The 23,669-nt window shown below is 39.4% G+C and overlaps 3 protein-coding genes and 1 pseudogene across 16 annotated transcripts; 2 read left to right on the top strand and 2 right to left on the bottom strand.

The window, feature by feature from the left end:
- Positions 1-368: 368 nt before the first annotated feature.
- On the top strand, positions 369-21,898 carry LOC111324435 (RYamide receptor). Of its 14 annotated transcripts, XM_088753964.1 has the most exons (8): positions 1,355-1,391; positions 8,846-8,906; positions 9,780-9,850; positions 11,315-11,375; positions 13,817-13,877; positions 16,326-16,386; positions 18,830-18,890; positions 19,761-20,084. In XM_088753964.1, exons 1-6 carry the CDS (start codon positions 1,378-1,380, stop codon positions 16,331-16,333), a joined length of 276 nt encoding a protein of 91 aa, XP_088610090.1. In that variant the 5' UTR covers positions 1,355-1,377; the 3' UTR covers positions 16,334-16,386; positions 18,830-18,890; positions 19,761-20,084. The 14 variants fall into 14 exon arrangements, with proteins under 14 accessions (XP_088610087.1, XP_088610086.1, XP_088610088.1 ...); XM_088753963.1 differs by lacking the exon at positions 1,355-1,391 and having other exon boundaries at positions 6,133-8,906; XM_088753954.1 differs by lacking the exons at positions 1,355-1,391; positions 8,846-8,906; positions 9,780-9,850; positions 11,315-11,375 and adding an exon at positions 12,150-12,320 and having other exon boundaries at positions 19,761-21,898.
- LOC148734478 (RYamide receptor-like) lies at positions 1,377-3,457 on the top strand. Its single transcript, XM_088753965.1, has one exon. It carries the CDS (start codon positions 1,550-1,552, stop codon positions 2,612-2,614), a length of 1,065 nt encoding a protein of 354 aa, XP_088610091.1. The 5' UTR covers positions 1,377-1,549; the 3' UTR covers positions 2,615-3,457.
- Positions 3,503-5,048, bottom strand: LOC148734479 (dopamine receptor D1-like; annotated as a pseudogene).
- LOC111321054 (dopamine receptor D1-like) lies at positions 21,221-23,428 on the bottom strand. The gene has a single exon (XM_022923827.2). The coding sequence runs from the start codon at positions 23,172-23,174 to the stop codon at positions 22,104-22,106; it is 1,071 nt and encodes a 356-aa protein (XP_022779562.2). The 5' UTR covers positions 23,175-23,428; the 3' UTR covers positions 21,221-22,103.
- Positions 23,429-23,669: the final 241 nt, after the last annotated feature.

A 23,669-nucleotide genomic window follows, 5' to 3' on the forward strand; every position in this document is an offset into this window, starting at 1 on the left:
ATATCCAAATTATTTCGTTACTCCCACCGACGCAGCCCCAAACAGTTTCTTTCGAAACTATCAGCCTTTATTCATTTTTTATTAGTAGATCTTTTCCTTGCAGACCCTCATGACCTCGGGAATTTAAAGTTTGTAAATAAGCATTAAGGGCATTGCACCTTGAACCACCCAGCACAACCGAAAGAGGTACCAGCCGCGAAAACCATTATTTTTATTTTGTAAAATTTCACGCGCAACTAATGTTTTTATCTTCATTGTTTACCAATTTCCGTGAGCAGCTGGACTGCTGGGCTTGCTTGCGATTGGAGCCAAGATTAAAATTAGAGTTCTGCGCAATATATTCAATATATCCAACTGCGCTTGGCGGGGTAACTGATCTTAATCATTCACAGATATTTGACAAACTTGAACTCACCCACCTCCATATATTCTGTACGTCAGGCATTAAAACAGGTTAGTGAGTTATAAATGCAGGTATCTCTGATCAGTTTACCGATGGTTTTTATTTGTTGCTGCTGAGTCTATCTCACATTAAGTCACTGATATATATATAAGAACATCGAACGACATCGTTTTTTCATCCTTCATCTTGGTTTTCACAGGTGCACTTGTTCCTAGTCTAGCATGCCCCATTGTTGTCTAAAACTCGATGGAGTAATAACTAGTAAGAAATCTCTTTCATCTCAATTCGAGGAAACGTTGAAATCATCCAATCCACTTTGATAACTCGATTCACAGAAAAGTATAAACGACGAATGAAGAAATATATCAATTATTTATCGAGCCTTTACCTGTAACGAGACTTTTTGACAAACATCAGAGGAAGATTATTCAAGCAATTGCTGAACGGAATATAATTTAGCGACGTAAGAAAACCTCTAACCGATGAAATTTAAAATTATTGAATACAAAAGGCTACGCCGATTCTTGTTAACATGGAACAATAAATTTCCGTTCATTCTGATATTTTTGGATTAAAAATTGTCCCCGGCAGGTAAGGAGAAAATTTCCCTAATTCAATATTCAATAATTGATGTTGTGAAAGAGCAGCATGTATTTGAATAAACAGTCACAAAACGAAGTTACAAGCACGGAGTAATTTTGGTGTTATCAATTGAGTTGATAAAGTAAATTGGTCACCGTAAGGAGTTTCAAAGCTGACGTTTCGAGCCAAGCACAGGCCCAGGCTTCTTTTCTGCCATTGCTTAAATTGCAGCTCACCTGCGGGGATTAGTGCTTTTCTGACAAACTCAGATGGCATCCGAGCAATTCAATGCAAGAGTCAGTATTTATTAATTAGATTTTTTCCTTCGTTGCAGGAAAATATCCAGCGGAAAATGTTTTAAGTACACTCGAGCAAAACAACTGATCCAGAGCATGCGGGAAGGAAGGTGATTGACAAGGCATCTTTGATTGGCCTTCTTCGTCTGTCTTCTTCTGCAAGTTAGAGTTCTGAGAACAAAGTGGGACCTAAATTTCACATCAACTTCCAAACTACTTGTTATGATAAACACGGCGTTAGGGGAAACTTCAGAAACACGACTAAAATATGAACTTTAGTCAGCCTAGCGAAAACTCAACCCAACAAAGTCATCACTTGCTTACTTGTGTGTCAAAACAATTATCTGTTTTTAGCTTCATTATCTATGCCGCTATTTTCTGTCTTGGTGTGTCTGGAAACTTTTTTGTCATTTTTACGGTATTCAGAAATTCCAAGCTGCATACGCCATTCAATTACTTAGTTGTCAACCTGGCTGTTTCTGACATGTCTGTTCTGCTCTTTTCGTTGCCTATTGTCGTATTCAGTGAATGTTTTTCATGGCCCTTTGACGAGTTTCTATGTAAGTTGTCTCGCCCATCGTTCCTCACTTTTACCGGTGTGTCTGTTTGCACGATGGTAGCTCTGAGTTTCGAAAGATATCAAGTTGTAGTGCATCCTCTGTTACCAAAAATGACACGTAGGAAGGCATTTTTCATCATCGTGTTCGTCTGGGTTTTTGCGTTTTTTACATTTGGCCTTCCAAGATTTTTTGTCTTCGGGCTAACAACTGAAAAAGGAATTTTACAGTGTGACCCAGTTAAGCAGAGTTTCCTCATAAGTACAGTGACGAAGATAATCCGGCTTACCATGACGTTAATCTTACCTTGTATCGCTGTATCATGGGCGTATAGCCAAGTAATGCGCAAACTTAGAAACGAGCTCGCTCTTATCGGAGACGCATTTGCATCACGCGACAGAGAGAGGTTGCGAGCGAAGAGAAACATTAAAACAATGCGCCTTCTTGCCACAATTATTCTCGTCTTTACCGTTTGTTTCTTGCCTTTCAACGTGGCCACGTTATTTGACAGTCTCCCTGTCTATGCCGAATGGCATTACAATGAAACGATTGAGAATATGTCCCGGATGTTTCAAGTATCTCACAGCTGCTTCAATCCCATGATCCTCTGTTCACTGGGCTCAGAATTTCACAAGGCTTTGAAAGAATTGTGTACACGTTTACTTGACAAAAACCTGCTAAAAGGCAGAAGGAGAGTCTACGTTTTACCCCAAATTCAGCAGAGTCGAACTTTGAAGTCGTCAGCAAATACCGATTCATTTGATACTAGTTTGTGACTGCGATGAAGAACTTGTTCGATTATTTAAATTTTTGTTGCCGCAGTTAGCACCGTAGGTAGAGCATCAGACTTTTAATCTGAGGGTCACGGATTCATATCGGGCGCTTGAAATATTTTGTTAATCAAAACTGGTGTTATTCGTGTAATAAATGATTTAGGAAGGCAAATTAAAACTAACTTTTTATTAATAATTCTTTAAACAAGCCTGATATAATTCCTTTGAAATGTTGATGGCGTTGACAGAAAAAACAGCAATTGAAAGGAAAACAACGTTTCTCTCTTTCACTATAAAACGATCTTTTTGTTTATTAACGAAAATCAAGATTGGCAAATGAAATCCTTACCTTTTTACTGTCTTAACTATTACATCATATCTGAATGTTATTTTTGCGCCTTGTAAATGGTAAGTTATTATTATATTATATTATTATTAACCTTTTAACTTCCATGCGTGACCAAGATAGAATTTCTCCTGACAATATCAATACAATATCAAGCAGAAAAGAGCTGAGAATAAAGAAAAATATCAACGGGATTCAATACCTAATTGTCCAAACTAACTTGAAGAATTGTATGGAGAATTTCTAATGCGATCTTAGGAGTGAAACAGTCAATTGAGTAGAAATGGTCTACGCTGGAGCAGTGGTAGTAAGTCCGCGTCTGTCTTGTACCGGGAAGGTTTTTCTTTATTTGTATTTGATGTCATGCAAAGAGTTGTTGTTCTTGCCACATGGTGATTTCTTCTGCTGTGAATTTGAGATCCCACCGGATCTAAACCATGAGTTGAAAACGATTGTAATTAATTTTTCTGAACGTAATAAAGAATCAAAGATTGCGCCTACTCTAAATGGATTTTAATGGGTTAATTCTCACTCGGTGGGTTTAGAGCACAATCTTGAGCTATTTCCTGCATAATATTGATAACTTTTTGACACGAAATACCTCTTGGATTGTGTTCTCATTTCTTAATAGGCTTTTTAAAATATACTATGAGAAACACCAGCCAGCGCCCTTGATCTCTCTTGTTTGTGGGTTTGTATGCCATGTTCAAAATGCTGTTCCAGAAGTTGATCGTCTCAAGTTTGACCGTGTTATGCCCTTGATCTCTCTTGTTTGTGGGTTTGTATGCCATGTTCAAAATGCTGTTCCAGAAGTTGATCGTCTCAAGTTTGACTGGTTATGCCGTTTTCCTCGCCAGAACATCTTCTTAATCGCTTCTTTTAGTTCACGGTTATACCACGTTAATACAATAGGGTTTATAGCCGAGTTTGCAAACATCAGACACAAAAACAAACGCATGAGAAGGCCTCGCACCTGAGATTTGAATTTACTTATAGTCAGCACTGTGAAGAACGGAAGCCAGCAAAGAACCCAAAATCCAACCAAAATGGCCACCATTCGCCCCGCTTTCTTCTCTTTCAAAGACGAGGCTCGTCCTCTGACAGTGAAACAATTTTTAGAATTTGTTTCCCTGACTGCAGGCACTTCTAAAGCGGCTATCTGCCTAGCTTGAGTTCTTGCGATCATGTAGATGCAATTATACGAAAACGTTATGAGTATCTCTGGGATAAAAAAACAAAGTAACCACTCGGCACTCATGTATATGGCTTCGTTTAAGAAGTGCTCGTTGGAAGGCGTCGTCGTCGAGCACACGACACCTTCTGGGCGCCAAGTGAGCGGCGGGAACGCGAGACAAAGTGCAGCTAGCCAAAGTGCAGCTAGCCAAAGTGCAGCTAGCCAAAGTGCAGCTAGCGAATGTTTACGTAACGAACCAAAGTCATGGCAGTGAGATTAAACACAGAAGCAGAACTGAACAGTACTCCGCTAAGTAAGATAATGTAACAAATCGATGGATAGGGAGGCTTGAAACCGATTATGATCGTTTCCACCGCTTGGTAAACAATTTCTGTACAGGCTAACATTAGATCGGCAGCCGCAAGACTTGCTACAAAGGCATTCCGGGGAGTTCGAAGATTTTGATTTGAGTAAATGACGTAAATAAGAAGACCATTTCCCACGACGGCGAAGAGGGCCAAAAAAGAAAGCAAAATGACCTCGAGCACTCTTTCAATTGGAAGTCCGCTGCCTTCGATAGATTTGTTCTGAATCGCACCCGAATTTAGTTGCTTTGTAATGTTTTCAATCAGATTCATACCCATCTTTCCTTGTTCACTTGCAGTTAGCTATTTACTGTAGGACGATGATGAATTTCCTCTGCATAAGAAGTCCGTTTTTCAGTGCGATAAGTTTTCTATGAGTTGCAGTTTCATTTAGAAGCTTTGAAAGGTTTTTAATGAGCTCCGAACCCATCTTCTTCTGTCGCATCAGGTCAGCTATACACTGTAGTCCGGTGATGAATTTCCACTGCCGTTGTATAACAATAGTTCGTTTTCGCATAACCTTCACCACTGTTATTCAGAATCCAACTGAGGCTCTTGATTTGCCGAGTAGATATTTATAATAGGTCTAGAAAGCCAACGAAACGAGTCGTCTTCTTCGCCATAGGAATCACAAAATTAAAACTACCAGCATGACTTCTTCTTCTTCTCTTACAATCTCATTTTTTTCCACTCCTTGATCTGATAGAAATGCCGCAGGGGGTCTTGAAAACAAGTTTTTAAGCGATTTTGTGATGGAGATATTCACTTTTAATCTCCGGGATCAGACACTGCCAGATGACCACAATAAAACATGTAGCTGAATAGACTGAATAAGGATAAGTAGAAATAAATTTCAAAGCCTCCAAAAAGCAGGTGTGTTCGAGTGTCTATTCATGTTGCTAAAATCAACAAAAAGCACGATAAAGTAAAGCTAAATCAAAATGCGTTGGACCCATTCACGAACAATTCTCTCGCACATTAGTCAAGGATCCTTCAAGTGACATTGCTACAAACAAAAACTTTCAGCATTTTCGTCTTACTCTCTCATAGTGGGGAGTGGTTTGGGTTAAGTCAATCACTACAATTCATCTGTCTTGACTTTTAATATAAATCTTATAGGAAAGGTTCATCTTGCGTGGGAGATTGAGCCCGTGGAGGGTGTCGGAGCGATTGAATTCTTTATGACATTGAGAGTGCCTTGGATGATTTTTATCAAAAAGTTCTGATATTTCAGGACAAAGCATCTCTTCGTGTGTTGCATGGTAAAGACACACGTGATTCTTTAGAAAGTGCGGGTTTATACTTTTGACCGATGTATCCCCAACTACTAAGAGTTCTTTTCATGATAAAAAAACAATTTATGTATATGAGAACGATCCTTCGCAGTAAAGCACTATTTGAGCAATAGTGAAAATCAGACCTGAAAAAAATTTCAGGCCTGTACGGGATTCGAACCACTGACCTCTGCGATACTAGTGCAGCGCTCTACCAATTGAGCTAACAAGCCAACTGGGAGCAGGCCATCAAATTAATTCGACATAAACCCGTAGATGATAAATCAAACGACAACAAACATATGAAACATATGTGTGAACTGCGGTTATGAGACGTATATGAGAACGATCCTTCGCAGTAGAGCGCTGCACTAGTATCGCAGAGGTCAGTGGTTCGAATCCCGTACAGGCCTGAAATTTTTTTCAGGTCTGATTTTCACTATTGCTCAAATAGTGCTTTACTGCGAAGGATCGTTCTCATATACGTCTCATAACCGCAGTTCCCACATATGTTTCATATGTTTGTTGTCGTTAAAAAAACAATTGTTTCATACATACTGAGATTTACGCGGTGAGGGACTATCGTTCGTGAATCTAAGTGGACGAAGGGACGTGATTTTAAGCTGACAGTCTCAGAAAGTGGGGTAAGTTTCTAAAGAAACTGTGGGGCTGTGTCGGTGGGGGTAACAAGGTAATTTGGTTGAGCGATGGGCTAACACTCGAAACGCCAACTTTTTAATTCTTTACGGTGGCCAATTTACAATTTCAACTTAGTTGATATAACCAAAAAAGTCTCAGAAGGAGTTATAGAATTCTCCTTGACATCATTCACCTTCATATCTCATTTTGCGATCTTATGATCGTATGAGCGAAACAGAACAGACAAGACGGGCCGTATAATAATACGGGCAGTATAATAATACGGGCAGTATAATAATACGGGCAGTATAATAATACGGGCAGTATAATAATACGGGCAGTACAATAATGGGAAGAAACGCGTGAAGTGTAATGTATTATATTACTAAGCGTTGTTACTGTTTAATGTGCGTTTAACTTGTAATTTTTTACGGTTTTCTGTTTACAGGGTCTTCGTTTTCGTAGTACGAAAACGAAGAACGGGGGTCTTCGTTTTCGTACTACGAAAACAAAGACCATGGGTCTTCGTTTTCGTACTACGAAAACAAAGACCGGGGGTCTTCGTTTTCGTACTACGAAAACGAAGACCCTGCATTAGCCAATAGAATTGCTTATTTTTTAACGAGAATTTTCCAGCAGAGAAACCTGAACGGCCGTCAGAATCTTTTTTAGCTACGAAATACAGTAGAAATTGATTATTTATTGACAGAACCCAAGAGTAAATTTTCCTGTACAGAACGCCTTCTCTATTATTCTGTCACGCAATGCTAACCATGAATCAAACGCGGCTAGCATTCGAATTCTGCCTGCTGTTCCAGAAAAATAATATGTGTGGTAAGTTTACCCGAGGAAACCCTCGAGAATATCAACACCAAGTTGGCTCGCATAGCGAAAAAGAACACTGACAAGACGGGCCGTATACGGGCAGTAAAATAATACGGGCAGTATGATATTGAAAGAAACGCGTGAAGTGTATTGTATAATATTACTAAGCGTTGTTACTGTTTAATGTGTGTTTAACTTGTAATTTCTACGGTTTTCTGTTTACAGGGTCTTCGTTTCCGTAGTACGAAAACGAACACCGGGGGTCTTCGTTTTCGTAATACGAAAACGAAGACCGGGTCTTAGGTCTTAGGTCTTCGTTTTCGAGGGTCTTCGTTTTCGTAACACCCGTATGATAATGGAAGAAACGCGTGTAGTGTAATGTATTCTATTACTAAGCGTTGTTACTGTTTAATGTGTGTTTAACTTGTAATTTCTACGATTTTCTGTTTACAGGGTCTTCGTTTTCGTAGTACGAAACCAAAGACCGGGTCTTGGGTCTTAGGTCTTCGTTTTCGAGGGTCTTCGTTTTCGTAACACCCCTATAATCTTCGTTGTTTCGCGTTTCGACTAAGGCTCGGTGCAGACGCCGAACCTAATTCCTTTAATTGAGTACATGAAAAGATCGGCGTCTGAATCAATTTGGAACGCCTTTGGAACGGTTTTGATTCAGACGCCGTTCTTTTCATGTGCCGATCCTAACACAAACATTATTTTAGTGTATTTGCAAGCAGTTTGAGTGGTTTTACTGGAAAGTCCAAACAGAACGGTGTCTGAATCAACAGGGGTGCTTCTGTTAATTTAGGTCGGTGCAAATTCGAATTGAGTTCGGCTCATGAATAGTTCGGCGTCTGAATTAGGCCTACATGGTCCTCTCCTAATCGTTTACGACATGGACAATTTGCTGTGTGCACGGCCTGTTACGTACCACAGAACCTAAACCTTGTGTAGATTGCAATGATTGCGTTCTACCGCAGCAAAAGAGAGAGGTCGACCCCTGTAAATGGCTGCTGAAAAATTTAAGTGTTGTGGTATAATTCTCGATACTGCTTCACTGGCTCACGCGCGCAAACTTCACGGACAATGCACCAAAATATAAAATACTTCTCGTTACTTGTTTTTTTTTTTTTTTTTTTGAAGCACCGAGACGGATGGCGGCAAGCTCAATTTTTATTCTCTTTCAGCATTTGGTTCCCATCGATTTAAAAACATCTCGCTACTTACGAGTGATATCATCCCCCAGCCTAATAAAGAAACTTTCAAGGGCGCATAGTGAGGTGTTCAAAGGGTAGATTTCCAGTAAAAGCGATGTTCCAGCTGAAGTTAAACTTTGTTTAATACTGACGAGAAAAACACCGCAGGGAATATTTTTTTAATTATTGTTTTATTTACTTTTTTTTTTTTTTTTTTTAATTTTACTTCGTTTGAGTTTTTTCTGGAGTGGGAAAACACATAGTCTCCTCTCGCAGCCGTTCTTTGTCTCGGGATCCCTGTGTCTCCCTCCCAAAGCATAACTGACAGGAGTTAACGCCTCGGGTACACGGTGTGGGACCAAATTCTTTTGGTGTCCAAAGCTCGTCATGGAAGTAACATCATGATCTTAATCATTCACAGATATTTGACAAACTTGAACTCACCCACCTCCATATATTCTGTACGTCAGGCATTAAAACAGGTTAGTGAGTTATAAATGCAGGTATCTCTGATCGGTTTACCGATGGTTTTAATTTGTTGCTGCTGAGTCTATCTCACATTAAGTCACTGATATATATGTAAGAACATCGACCGACATCATTTTTTATCCTTCATCTTGATTTTCACAGGGTGCACTTCTTTCTAGTCTAGCATGCCCCATTGCTGTCTAAACATTGATGGAGTAATAATTAGTAAGAAATCTCTTTCATCTCAATTCGAGGAAACGTTGAAATCATCCAATCCACTTTGATAGCTTGATTGACAGAAAATTATAAACGACGAATGGAGAAATAATAATTATATTAATTATTTATCGAGCCTTTGCCTGTAACGAGACTTTTTGACAAACATCAGAGGAAGATTATTCAAGCAACTACTGAACGGAATATAATTTAGCGACGTAAGAAAACCTCCAACCGATGAAATTTAAAATTATTGAATACAAAAGGCTACGCCGATTCTTCTTAACATGGAACAATAGATTTCCGTTCATTCTGATATTTTTTGATTAAAATTGCCCCCGGCAGGTAAGGAGATCATTTCGCTGTTCGATACACAATATGTTGATGTTGTGAAAGAGCAGCATGTATTTGAATAAACAGTCACAAAACGAAGTTACAAGCACGGAGTAATTTTGGTGTTATCAATTGAGTTGATAAAGTAAATTGGTCATCTTAAGGAGTTTCAAAGCTGACGTTTCGAGCCAAGCACAGACCCACGCTTCTTTTCTACCATTGCTTAAATTGCAGCTCACCTGCGGGGATGAGTGCTTTTCTGACAAACTCAGATGGCATCCGAGCAACTCAATGCAAGAATCAGTATTTATTCATTAGATTTTTTCCTTTGTTGCAAGAATATATCCTGCGGAAAATGTTTTAAGAACACTCGAGCAAAACAACTGATCCAGAGCATGCGGGAAGGAAGGTGATTGACAAGGCATCTTTGATTGGCCTTCTTCGTCTGTCTTCTTCTGCAAGTTAGAGTTCTAATGTGTGTTTAACTTGTACTTTCTACGGTTTTCTGTTTACAGGGTCTTCGTTTCCGTAGTACGAAAACGAAGACCGGGTCTTAGGTCTTAGGTTTTCGTTTTCGAGGGTCTTCCTTTTCGTAACACCCGTATGATAATGGAAGAAACGGGTGAAGTGTAATGTATTCTATTACTAAGCATTGTTGCTGTTTCATGATGTGTGTTTAACTCTTAATTTCTAAGGTTTTCTGTTTACAGGGTCTTCGTTTTCGTAGTACGAAACCAAAGACCGGGTCTTGGGTCTTAGGTCTTCGTTTTCGAGGGTCTTCGTATTCGTAACACCCCAATAATCTTCGTTGTTTCGCGTTTCGACTAAGGCTCGATGCAGACGCCGAACCTAATTCCTTTAATTGAGTACATGAAAAGATCGGCGTCTGAATTAATTTGGAACGCCTTTGGAACGGTTTTGATTCAGACGCCGTTCTTTTCATGTGCCGATCCTAACACAAACATTATTTTAGTGTATTTGCAAGCAGTTTGAGTGGTTTTACTGGAAAGTCCAAACAGAACGGTGTCTGAATCAACAGGGGTGCTTCTGTTAATTTAGGTCGGTGCAAATTCGAATTGAGTTCGGCTGAGGAATAGTTCGGCGTCTGAACCGGGCCTACATGGTCCTCTCCTAATCGTTTACGACATGGACAATTTGCTGTGTGCACGGCCTGTTACGTGCCACAGAACGTGAACCTTGTGTAGATTGCAATGATAGCGTTCTACCGTAGCAAAGGAGAGAGGTCGACGCCTGTAAATGGCTGCTGAAAAATTTAAGTGTTGTGGTATAATTCTCGATACTGCTTCACTGGCTCACGCGCGCAAACTTCACGGACAATGCACCAAAATATAAAATACTTCTCGTTACTTGTTTTTTTTTTTTTTTTTTTTTGAAGCACCGAGACGGATGGCGGCAAGCTCAATTTTTATTCTCTTTCAGCATTTGGTTTGCATTGATTTAAAAACATCTCGCTACTTACGAGTGATATCATCCCCCAGCCTAATAAAGAAACTTTCAAGGGCGCATAGTGAGGTGTTCAAAGGGTAGATTTCCAGTAAGAGCGATGTTCCAGCTGAGGTTAAACTTTGTTTAATACTGACGAGAAAAACACCGCAGGGAATATTTTTTTAATTATTGTTCTATTTTTATTTTTTTTTTTTTTTTTTCATTATTTTACTTCGTTTGAGTTTTTTCTGGGGTGGGAAAACACATAGTCTCCTCTCGCAGCCGTTCTTTGTCTCGGGATCCCTGTGTCTCCCTCCCAAAGCATAACTGACAGGAGTTAACGCCTCGGGTACACGGTGTGGGACCAAATTCTTTAGGTGTCCAAAGCTCGTCATGGAAGTAACATCATGATCTTAATCATTCACAGATATTTGACAAACTTGAACTCACCCACCTCCATATATTCTGTACGTCAGGCATTAAAACAGGTTAGTGAGTTATAAATGCAGGTATCTCTGATCGGTTTACCGATGGTTTTAATTTGTTGCTGCTGAGTCTATCTCACATTAAGTCACTGATATATATGTAAGAACATCGACCGACATCATTTTTTTATCCTTCATCTTGATTTTCACAGGGTGCACTTCTTTCTAGTCTAGCATGCCCCATTGCTGTCTAAATATTGATGGAGTAATAATTAGTAAGAAATCTCTTTCATCTCAATTCGAGGAAACGTTGAAATCATCCAATCCACTTTGATAGCTTGATTAACAGAAAATTATAAACGACGAATGGAGAAATAATAATTATATTAATTATTTATCGAGCCTTTGCCTGTAACGAGACTTTTTGACAAACATCAGAGGAAGATTATTCAAGCAACTACTGAACGGAATATAATTTAGCGACGTAAGAAAACCTCCAACCGATGAAATTTAAAATTATTGAATACTAAAGGCTACGCTGATTCTTCTTAACATGGAACAATAGATTTCCGTTCATTCTGATATTTTTTGATTAAAATTGCCCCCGGCAGGTAAGGAGATCATTTCGCTGTTCGATACACAATATGTTGATGTTGTGAAAGAGCAGCATGTATTTGAATAAACAGTCACAAAACGAAGTTACAAGCACGGAGTAATTTTAGTGTTATCAATTGAGTTGATTAAGTAAATTGGTCATCTTAAGGAGTTTCAAAGCTGACGTTTCGAGCCAAGCACAGACCCACGCTTCTTTTCTACCGTTGCTTAAATTGCAGCTCACCTGCGGGGATGAGTGCTTTTCTGACAAACTCAGATGGCATCCGAGCAACTCAATGCAAGAATCAGTATTTATTAATTAGATTTTTTCCTTTGTTGCAAGAATATATCCTGCGGAAAATGTTTTAAGAACACTCGAGCAAAACAACTGATCCAGAGCATGCGGGAAGGAAGGTGATTGACAAGGCATCTTTGATTGGCCTTCTTCGTCTGTCTTCTTCTGCAAGTTAGAGTTCTAATGTGTGTTTAACGTGTACTTTCTACGGTTTTCTGTTTACAGGGTCTTCGTTTCCGTAGTACGAAAACGAACACCGGGGGTCTTCGTTTTCGTAATACGAAAACGAAGACCGGGTCTTAGGTCTTAGGTTTTCGTTTTCCAGGGTCTTCCTTTTCGTAACACCCGTATGATAATGGAAGAAACGGGTGAAGTGTAATGTATTCTATTACTAAGCATTGTTGCTGTTTTATGATGTGTGTTTAACTCATAATTTCTAAGGTTTTCTGTTTACAGGGTCTTCGTTTTCGTAGTACGAAACCAAAGACCGGGTCTTGGGTCTTAGGTCTTCGTTTTCGAGGGTCTTCGTATTCGTAACACCCCAATAATCTTCGTTGTTTCGCGTTTCGACTAAGGCTCGATGCAGACGCCGAACCTAATTCCTTTAATTGAGTACATGAAAAGATCGGCGTCTGAATTAATTTGGAACGCCTTTGGAACGGTTTTGATTCAGACGCCGTTCTTTTCATGTGCCGATCCTAACACAAACATTATTTTAGTGTATTTGCAAGCAGTTTGAGTGGTTTTACTGGAAAGTCCAAACAGAACGGTGTCTGAATCAACAGGGGTGCTTCTGTTAATTTAGGTCGGTGCAAATTCGAATTGAGTTCGGCTCAGGAATAGTTCGGCGTCTGAACCGGGCCTACATGGTCCTCTCCTGATCTTTTACGACATGGACAATTTGCTGTGTGCACGGCCTGTGACGTGCCACAGAACGTGAACCTTGTGTAGATTGCAATGATAGCGTTCTACCGTAGCAAAGGAGGTCGACGCCTGTAAATGGCTGCTGAAAAATTTAAGTGTTGTGGTATAATGGTATAATTCTCGATACTGCTTCACTGGCTCACGCGCGCAAACTTCACGGACAATGCACCAAAATATAAAATACTTCTCGTTACTTGTTTTTTTTTTTCTTTGAAGCACAGAGACGGATGGCGGCAAGCTCAATTTTTATTCTCTTTCAGCATTTGGTTTGCATTGATTTAAAAACATCTCGCTACTTACGAGTGATATCATCCCCCCACCTAATAAAGAAACTTTCAAGGGCGCATAGTGAGGTGTTCAAAGGGTAGATTTCCAGTAAGAGCGATGTTCCATCTGAAGTTAAACTTTGTTTAATACTGACGAGAAAAACACCGCAGGGAATATTTTTTTAATTATTGTTCTATTTTTTTTTTTTTTTTTTTTTTCATTATTTTACTTCGTTTGAGTTTTTTCTGGGGTGGGAAAACACATAGTCTCCTCTCGCAGCCGTTCTTTGTCTCGGGATCCCTGTGTCTCCCTCCCAAAGCATAACTGACAGGAGTTAACGCCTCGGGTACACGGTGTGGGACCAAATTCTTTTGGTGTCCAAAGCTCGTCATGGAAGTAACATCATGATCTTAATCATTCACAGATATTTGACAAACTTGAACTCACCCACCTCCATATATTCTGTACGTCAGGCATTAAAACAGGTTAGTGAGTTATAAATGCAGGTATCTCTGATCGGTTTACCGATGGTTTTAATTTGCTGCTGCTGAGTCTATCTCACATTAAGTCACTGATATATATGTAAGAACATCGACCGACATCATTTTTTTATCCTTCATCTTGATTTTCACAGGGTGCACTTCTTTCTAGTCTAGCATGCCCCATTGCTGTCTAAATATTGATTGAGTAATAATTAGTAAGAAATCTCTTTCATCTCAATTCGAGGAAACGTTGAAATCATCCAATCCACTTTGATAGCTTGATTAACAGAAAAGTATAAACGACGAATGGAGAAATAATAATTATATTAATTATTTATCGAGCCTTTGCCTGTAACGAGACTTTTTGACAAACATCAGAGGAATATTATTCAAGCAACTACTGAACGGAATATAATTTAGCGACGTAAGAAAACCTCCAACCGATGAAATTTAAAATTATTGAATACTAAAGGCTACGCTGATTCTTCTTAACATGGAACAATAGATTTCCGTTCATTCTGATATTTTTTGATTAAAATTGCCCCCGGCAGGTAAGGAGATCATTTCGCTGTTCGATACACAATATGTTGATGTTGTGAAAGAGCAACATGTATTTGAATAAACAGTCACAAAACGAAGTTACAAGCACGGAGTAATTTTGGTGTTATCAATTGAGTTGATAAAGTAAATTGGTCATCTTAAGGAGTTTCAAAGCTGACGTTTCGAGCCAAGCACAGACCCACGCTTCTTTTCTACCGTTGCTTAAATTGCAGCTCACCTGCGGGGATGAGTGCTTTTCTGACAAACTCAGATGGCATCCGAGCAACTCAATGCAAGAATCAGTATTTATTAATTAGATTTTTTCCTTTGTTGCAAGAAAATATCCTACGGAAAATATTTTAAAAACACTCGATTAAAACAACTGATCCAGAGCATGCGGGAAGGAAGGTGATTGACAAGGCATCTTTGATTGGCCTTCTTCGTCTGTCTTCTTCTGCAAGTTAGAGTTCTAAAGTGTGTTTAACTTGTACTTTCTACGGTTTTCTGTTTACAGGGTCTTCGTTTCCGTAGTACGAAAACGAACACCGGGGGTCTTCGTTTTCGTAATACGAAAACGAAGACCGGGTCTTAGGTCTGAGGTTTTCGTTTTCGAGGGTCTTCCTTTTCGTAACACCCGTACGATAATGGAAGAAACGCGTGAAGTGTAATGTATTCTATTACTAAGCGTTGTTGCTGTTTAATGTGTGTTTAACTTGTAATTTCTACGGTTTTCTGTTTACAGGGTCTTCGTTTTCGTAGTACGAAACCAAATATCGGGTCTTAGGTCTTAGGTCTTCGTTTTCGAGGGTCTTCGTTTTCGTAACACCCCAATAATCTTCGTTGTTTCGCGTTTCGACTAAGGCTCGGTGCAGACGCCGAACCTAATTCCTTTAATTGAGTACATGAAAAGATCGGCGTCTGAATCAATTTGGAACGCCTTTGGAACGGTTTTGATTCAGACGCCGTTCTTTTCATGTGCCGATCCTAACACAAACATTATTTTAGTGTATTTGCAAGCAGTTTGAGTGGTTTTACTGGAAAGTCCAAACAGAACGGTGTCTGAATCAACAGGGATGCTTCTGTTAATTTAGGTCGGTCCAAATTCGTATTGAGTTCGGCTCATGAATAGTTCGGCGTCTGAACCGGGCCTACATGGTCCTCTCCTAATCGTTTACTACATGGACAATTTGCTGTGTGCACGGCCTGTTACGTACCACAGAACCTAAACCTTGTGTGGATTGCAATGATAGCGTTCTACCGCAGCAAAAGACAGAGGTCGACGCCTGTAAATGGCTGCTGAAAAATTTAAGTGTTGTGGTATAATTCTCGATACTGCTTCACTGGCTCACGCGCGCAAACTTCACGGACAATGCACCAAAATATAAAATACTTCTCGTTACTTGTTTTTTTTTTTTTTTTTTTTTTTTTTTTGAAGCACCGAGACGGATGGCGGCAAGCTCAATTTTTATTCCTTTCAGCGTTTGGTTTGCATTGATTTAAAAACATCTCGCTACTTACGAGTGATATCATCCCCCAGCCTAATAAAGAAACTTTCAAGGGCGCATAGTGAGGTGTTCAAAGGGTAGATTTCCAGTAAGAGCGATGTTCCAGCTGAGGTTAAACTTTGTTTAATACTGACGAGAAAAACACCGCAGGGAATATTTTTTTAATTATTGTTCTATTTTTTTTTTTTTTTTTTTTTTTTCATTATTTTACTTCGTTTGAGTTTTTTCTGGGGTGGGAAAACACATAGTCTCCTCTCGCAGCCGTTCTTTGTCTCGGGATCCCTGTGTCTCCCTCCCAAAGCATAACTGACAGGAGTTAACGCCTCGGGTACACGGTGTGGGACCAAATTCTTTTGGTGTCCAAAGCTCGTCATGGAAGTAACATCATGATCTTAATCATTCACAGATATTTGACAAACTTGAACTCACCCACCTCCATATATTCTGTACGTCAGGCATTAAAACAGGTTAGTGAGTTATAAATGCAGGTATCTCTGATCGGTTTACCGATGGTTTTAACTTGTTGCTGCTGAGTCTATCTCACATTAAGTCACTTATATATATGTAAGAACATCGACCGACATCATTTTTTTATCCTTCATCTTGATTTTCACAGGGTGCACTTCTTTCTAGTCTAGCATACCCCATTGCTGTCTAAACATTGATTGAGTAATAATTAGTAAGAAATCTCTTTCATCTCAATTCGAGGAAACGTTGAAATCATCCAATCCACTTTGATAGCTTGATTAACAGAAAAGTATAAACGACGAATGGAGAAATAATAATTATATTAATTATTTATCGAGCCTTTGCCTGTAACGAGACTTTTTGACAAACATCAGAGGAAGATTATTCAAGCAACTACTGAACGGAATATAATTTAGCGACGTAACAAAACCTCCAACTGTTGAAATTTAAAATTATTGAATACTAAAGGCTACGCCGATTCTTCTTAACATGGAACAATAGATTTCCGTTCATTCTGATATTTTTTGATTAAAATTGCCCCCGGCAGGTAAGGAGATCATTTCGCTGTTCGATACACAATATGTTGATGTTGTGAAAGAGCAACATGTATTTGAATAAACAGTCACAAAACGAAGTTACAAGCACGGAGTAATTTTGGTGTTATCAATTGAGTTGATAAAGTAAATTGGTCATCTTAAGGAGTTTCAAAGCTGACGTTTCGAGCCAAGCACAGACCCACGCTTCTTTTCTACCATTGCTTAAATTGCAGCTCACCTGCGGGGATTAGTGCTTTTCTGACAAACTCAAATGGCATCCGAGCAACTCAATGCAAGAATCAGTATTTATTAATTAGATTTTTTCCTTTGTTGCAAGAATATATCCTGCGGAAAATGTTTTAAAAACACTCGATTAAAACAACTGATCCAGAGCATGCGGGAAGGAAGGTGATTGACAAGGCATCTTTGATTGGCCTTCTTCGTCTGTCTTCTTCTGCAAGTTAGAGTTCTAAAGTGTGTTTAACTTGTACTTTCTACGGTTTTCTGTTTACAGGGTCTTCGTTTCCGTAGTACGAAACGAAGACCGGGGGTCTTCGTTTTCGTAATACGAAAACGAAGACCGGGTCTTAGGTCTTAGGTTTTCGTTTTCGAGGGTCTTCCTTTTCGTAACACCCGTACGATAATGGAAGAAACGCGTGAAGTGTAATGTATTCTATTACTAAGCGTTGTTACTGTTTAATGTGTGTTTAACTTGTAATTTCTACGGTTTTCTGTTTACAGGGTCTTCGTTTTCGTAGTACGAAACCAAATATCGGGTCTTAGGTCTTAGGTCTTCGTTTTCGAGGGTCTTCGTTTTCGTAACACCCCAATAATCTTCGTTGTTTCGCGTTTCGACTAAGGCTCGGTGCAGACGCCGAACCTAATTCCTTTAATTGAGTACATGAAAAGATCGGCGTCTGAATCAATTTGGAACGCCTTTGGAACGGTTTTGATTCAGACGCCGTTCTTTTCATGTGCCGATCCTAACACAAACATTATTTTAGTGTATCTGCAAGCAGTTTGAGTGGTTTTACTGGAAAGTCCAAACAGAACGGTGTCTGAATCAACAGGGGTGCTTCTGTTAATTTAGGTCGGTCCAAATTCGAATTGAGTTCGGCTGAGGAATAGTTCGGCGTCTGAACCGGGCCTACATGGTCCTCTCCTAATCGTTTACGACATGGACAATTTGCTGTGTGCACGGCCTGTTACGTACCACAGAACCTAAACCTTGTGTGGATTGCAATGATAGCGTTCTACCGCAGCAAAAGACAGAGGTCGACGCCTGTAAATGGCTGCTGAAAAATTTAAATGTTGTGGTATAATTCTCGATACTGCTTCACTGGCTCACGCGCGCAAACTTCACGGACAATGCACCAAAATATAAAATACTTCTCGTTACTTGTTTTTTTTTTTTTTTTTTTTTTTTTTGAAGCACCGAGACGGATGGCGGCAAGCTCAATTTTTATTCTCTTTCAGCATTTGGTTTGCATTGATTTAAAATCTTCTCGCTACTTACGAGTGATATCATCCCCCAGCCTAATAAAGAAACTTTCAAGGGCGCATAGTGAGGTGTTCAAAGGGTAGATTTCCAGTAAGAGCGATGTTCCATCTGAAGTTAAACTTTGTTTAATACTGACGAGAAAAACACCGCAGGGAATATTTTTTTTAATTATTGTTCTATTTTTTTTTTTTTTTTTTTTCATTATTTTACTTCGTTTGAGTTTTTTCTGGGGTGGGAAAACACATAGTCTCCTCTCGCAGCCGTTCTTTGTCTCGGGATCCCTGTGTCTCCCTCCCAAAGCATAACTGACAGGAGTTAACGCCTCGGGTACACGGTGTGGGACCAAATTCTTTTGGTGTCCAAAGCTCGTCATGGAAGTAACATCATGATCTTAATCATTCACAGATATTTGACAAACTTGAACTCACCCACCTCCATATATTCTGTACGTCAGGCATTAAAACAGGTTAGTGAGTTATAAATGCAAGTATCTCTGATCGGTTTACCGATGGTTTTAACTTGTTGCTGCTGAGTCTATCTCACATTAAGTCACTGATATAAATGTAAGAACATCGACCGACATCATTTTTTTATCCTTCATCTTGATTTTCACAGGGTGCACTTCTTTCTAGTCTAGCATGCCCCATTGCTGTCTAAACATTGATGGAGTAATAATTAGTAAAAAATCTCTTTCATCTCAATTCGAGGAAACGTTGAAATCATCCAATCCACTTTGATAGCTTGATTAACAGAAAATTATAAACGACGAATGGAGAAATAATTATATTAATTATTTATCGAGCCTTTGCCTGTAACGAGACTTTTTGACAAACATCAGAGGAAGATTATTCAAGCAACTACTGAACGGAATATAATTTAGCGACGTAAGAAAACCTCCAACCGATGAAATTTAAAATTATTGAATACAAAAGGCTACGCCGATTCTTCTTAACATGGAACAATAGATTTCCGTTCATTCTGATATTTTTTGATTAAACTTGCCCCCGGCAGGTAAGGAGATCATTTCGCTGTTCGATACACAATATGTTGATGTTGTGAAAGAGCAACATGTATTTGAATAAACAGTCACAAAACGAAGTTACAAGCACGGAGTAATTTTGGTGTTATCAATTGAGTTGATAAAGTAAATTGGTCATCTTAAGGAGTTTCAAAGCTGACGTTTCGAGCCAAGCACAGACCCACGCTTCTTTTCTACCATTGCTTAAATTGCAGCTCACCTGCGGGGATGAGTGCTTTTCTGACAAACTCAGATGGCATCCGAGCAACTCAATGCAAGAATCAGTATTTATTAATTAGATTTTTTCCTTTGTTGCAGGGAAATATCCTTCGGAAAATGTTTTAAGAACACTTGAGCAAAACAACTGATCCAGAGCATGCGGGAAGGAAGGTGATTGACAAGGCATCTTTGATTGGCCTTCTTCGTCTGTCTTCTTCTGCAAGTTAGAGTTCTGAGAACAAAGTGGAACCTAAATTTCACATCAACTTCCAAACTACTTGTTATGATAAACACGGCGTGAAGAGAAACTTCAGAAACACTACTAAAATATGAACTTTAGTCAGCCTGGCGAAAACTCAACCCAACAAAGTCATCACTTGCTTACTTGTATGTCAAAACAATTATCTGTTTTTAGCTTCATTATCTATGCCGCTATTTTCTGTCTTGGTGTGTCTGGAAACTTTTTTGTCATTTTTACGGTATTCAGAAATTCCAAGCTGCATACGCCATTCAATTACTTAGTTGTCAACCTGGCTGTTTCTGACATGTCTGTTCTGCTCTTTTCGTTGCCTATTGTCGTATTCAGTGAATGTTTTTCATGGCCCTTTGACGAGTTTCTATGTAAGTTGTCTCGCCCATCGTTCCTCACTTTTACCGGTGTGTCTGTTTGCACGATGGTAGCTCTGAGTTTCGAAAGATATCAAGTTGTAGTGCATCCTCTGTTACCAAAAATGACACGTAGGAAGGCATTTTTCATCATCGTGTTCGTCTGGGTTTTTGCGTTTTTTACATTTGGCCTTCCAAGATTTTTTGTCTTCGGGCTAACAACTGAAAAAGGAATTTTACAGTGTGACCCAGTTAAGAAGAGTTTCCTCATAAGTACAGTGACGAAGATAATCCGGCTTACCATGACGTTAATCTTACCTTGTATCGCTGTATCATGGGCGTATAGCCAAGTAATGCGCAAACTTAGAAACGAGCTCGCTCTTATCGGAGACGCATTTGCATCACGCGACAGAGAGAGGTTGCGAGCGAAGAGAAACATTAAAACAATGCGCCTTCTTGCCACAATTATTCTCGTCTTTACAGTTTGTTTCTTGCCTTTCAACGTGGCCACGTTATTTGACAGTCTCCCTGTCTATGCCGAGTGGCATTACAATGAAACGATTGAGAATATGTCCCGGATGTTTCAAGTATCTCACAGCTGCTTCAATCCCATGATCCTCTGTTCACTGGGCTCAGAATTTCACAAGGCTTTGAAAGAATTGTGTACACGTTTACTTGACAAAAACCTGCTAAAAGGCAGAAGGAGAGTCTACGTTTTACCCCAAATTCAGCAGAGTCGAACTTTGAAGTCGTCATCAAATACCGATTTATTTGATACTAGTTTGTGACTGCGATGAAGAACTTGTTCGGTTATTATAATTTTTTGTTGCCGCAGTTAGCTCCGTAGGTAGAGCATCAGACTCTTAATTTGAGGGTCACGGGTTCATATCGGGCGCTTGAAATATTTTGTTAATCAAAACTGGTGTTATTCGTGTGATAAATGATTGAGGAAGGCAAATTAAAAATAACTTTTTATTAATAATTCTTTGAACAAGCCTAATATAATTGCTTTGAAATATTGATGGTATTGACAGAAAAAACAGCAATTGAAAGGAAAACAACGTTTCTCTCTTTCACTATAAAATGATCTTTTTGTTTATTAACGAAAATCAAGATCGGCAAATCAAATCCTTACCTTTTTACTGTCTTAACTATTAGATCATATCTGAATGTTATTTTTGCGCCTTGTAAATGGTAAGTTATTATTATATTATATTATTATTAACCCTTCAATTTCCATGCGTGACCAAGATAGATTTCGTCTTACAATATCAATACAATATCAAGCAGACAAGAGCTGAGAATAAAGAAAGATATCAACGGGATTCAATACCTAATTGTCCAAACTAACTTGAAGAATTGTATGGAGAATTTCTAATGAGATCTTAGGAGTGAAACAGTCAATTGAGTAGAAATGGTCTACGCTGGAGCAGTGGTAGTAAGTCCGTGTCTGTCCTGTACCGGGAAGGTTTTTCTTTATTTGTATTTGATATCATGCAAAGAGTTGTTGTTCTTGCCACATGGTGATTTCTTCTGCTGTGAATTTGAGATCCCGTCGGATCTAAACCATGAGTTAATAAGGATTGTAATTAATTTTTCTGAACGTAACAAAGAATCAAAGATTGCGCCTACTCTAAATGGATTTTAATGGGTTAATTCTCACTCGGTGGGTTTAGAGTACAATCTTGAGCTATTTCCTGCAAGTATTGATAACTTTTTGACACGAAATACCTCTTGGATTGTGTTCTCATTTCTTAATAGGCGTTTTAAAATATAGTATGAGAAACACCAGCCTGCGCCCTTGATCTCTCTTGTTTGTGGGTTTGTATGCCATGTTCAAAATGCTGTTCCAGAAGTTGATCGTCTCAAGTTTGACCGTGTTTCTGACACAGATAACAACTGGTTATGCCGTTTTCCTCGCCAGAACATCTTCTTAATCGCTTCTTTTAGTTCACGGTTATACCACGTTAATACAATAGGGTTTATAGCCGAGTTTGCAAACATCAGACACAGAAACAAACGCATGAGAAGGCCTGGCACTTGAGATTTGAATTTACTTATAGTCAGCACTGTGAAGAACGGAAGCCAGCAAAGAACCCAAAATCCAACCAAAATGGCCACCATTCGCCCCGCTTTCTTCTCTTTCAAAGACGAGGCTCGTCCTCTGACAGTGAAACAATTTTTAGAATTTGTTTCGTTGACTGCAGTCACTTCTAAAGCGGCTATCTGCCTAGCTTGAGTTCTTGCGATCATGTAGATGCGATTATACGAAAACGTTATGAGTATCGCTGGGATAAGAAACCAAATTAACCACTCGGCACTCATGTATACGGCTTCGTTTAAGAAGTGCTCGTCGGAAGGCGTCGTCGTCGAGCACACGACGCCTTCCGGGCGCCAAATGAGTGGTGGGAATGCGAGACAAAGTGCAGCTAACCAAGTCACTAGCACAATAATGGTAGAGCGATGGACAGTTAGGTAACGGTTGAAATGAAGTGGGTAGCGAATGTTTACGTAACGAACCAAAGTCATGGCAGTGAGATTAAACACAGAAGCAGAACCGAACAGTACTCCGCTAAGTAAGATAATGTAACAAATCGATGGATGGGGAGGCTTGAAATCGATTATGACCTTTTCCACTGCCTGGTAAACAATGTCTGTACAGGCTAACAGTAGATCGGCAGCCGCAAGACTTGCTACAAAGGCATTCCGGAGAGTTCGAAGATTTTGATTTGAGTAGATGACGTAAATAAGAAGACCATTTCCCACGACGGCGAAGAGAGCCAAAAAAGAAAGCAAAATGGCCTCGAGCACTCTTTCAATTGGAAGTCCGCTGCCTTCGATAGATTTGTTCTGAATCGCACCTGAATTTAGTTGCTTTGTAATGTTTTCAATCAGATTCATACCCATCTTTCCTTGTTCACTTGCAGTTAGCTATTTACTGTGCGATAAGATTTCTCTGAGTTGCAGTTTCATTTAGAAGCTTTGAAAGGTTTTTAACCAGCTCCGAACCCATCTTCTTCTGTCGCATCAAGTCAGCTATACACTGTAGTCCGGTGATGAATTTCCACTGCCGTTGTATAACAATAGTTCGTTTTCGCATAACCTGCACCACTGTTATTCAGAATCCAACTGAGGCTCTTGATTTGCCGAGTAGATATTTATAATAGGTCTAGAAAGCCAACGAAACGAGTCGTCTTCTTCGCCATAGGAATCACAAAATTAAAACTACCAGCATGACTTTTTCTTCTTCTCTTACAATCTCATTTTTTCCACTCCTTGATCTGATAGAAATGCCGGAGGGGGTCTTGAAAACGAGTTTTTAAGCGCTTTTGTGATGGAGATATTCACTTTTAATCTCTGGGATCAGACACTGCGAGATGACCACAATAAAACATGTAGCTG

The sequence above is a fragment of the Stylophora pistillata genome, chromosome 3 (genome assembly GCF_964205215.1).
Source record: "Stylophora pistillata chromosome 3, jaStyPist1.2, whole genome shotgun sequence".
Classification (NCBI taxonomy): Eukaryota; Metazoa; Cnidaria; class Anthozoa; order Scleractinia; family Pocilloporidae; genus Stylophora; species Stylophora pistillata.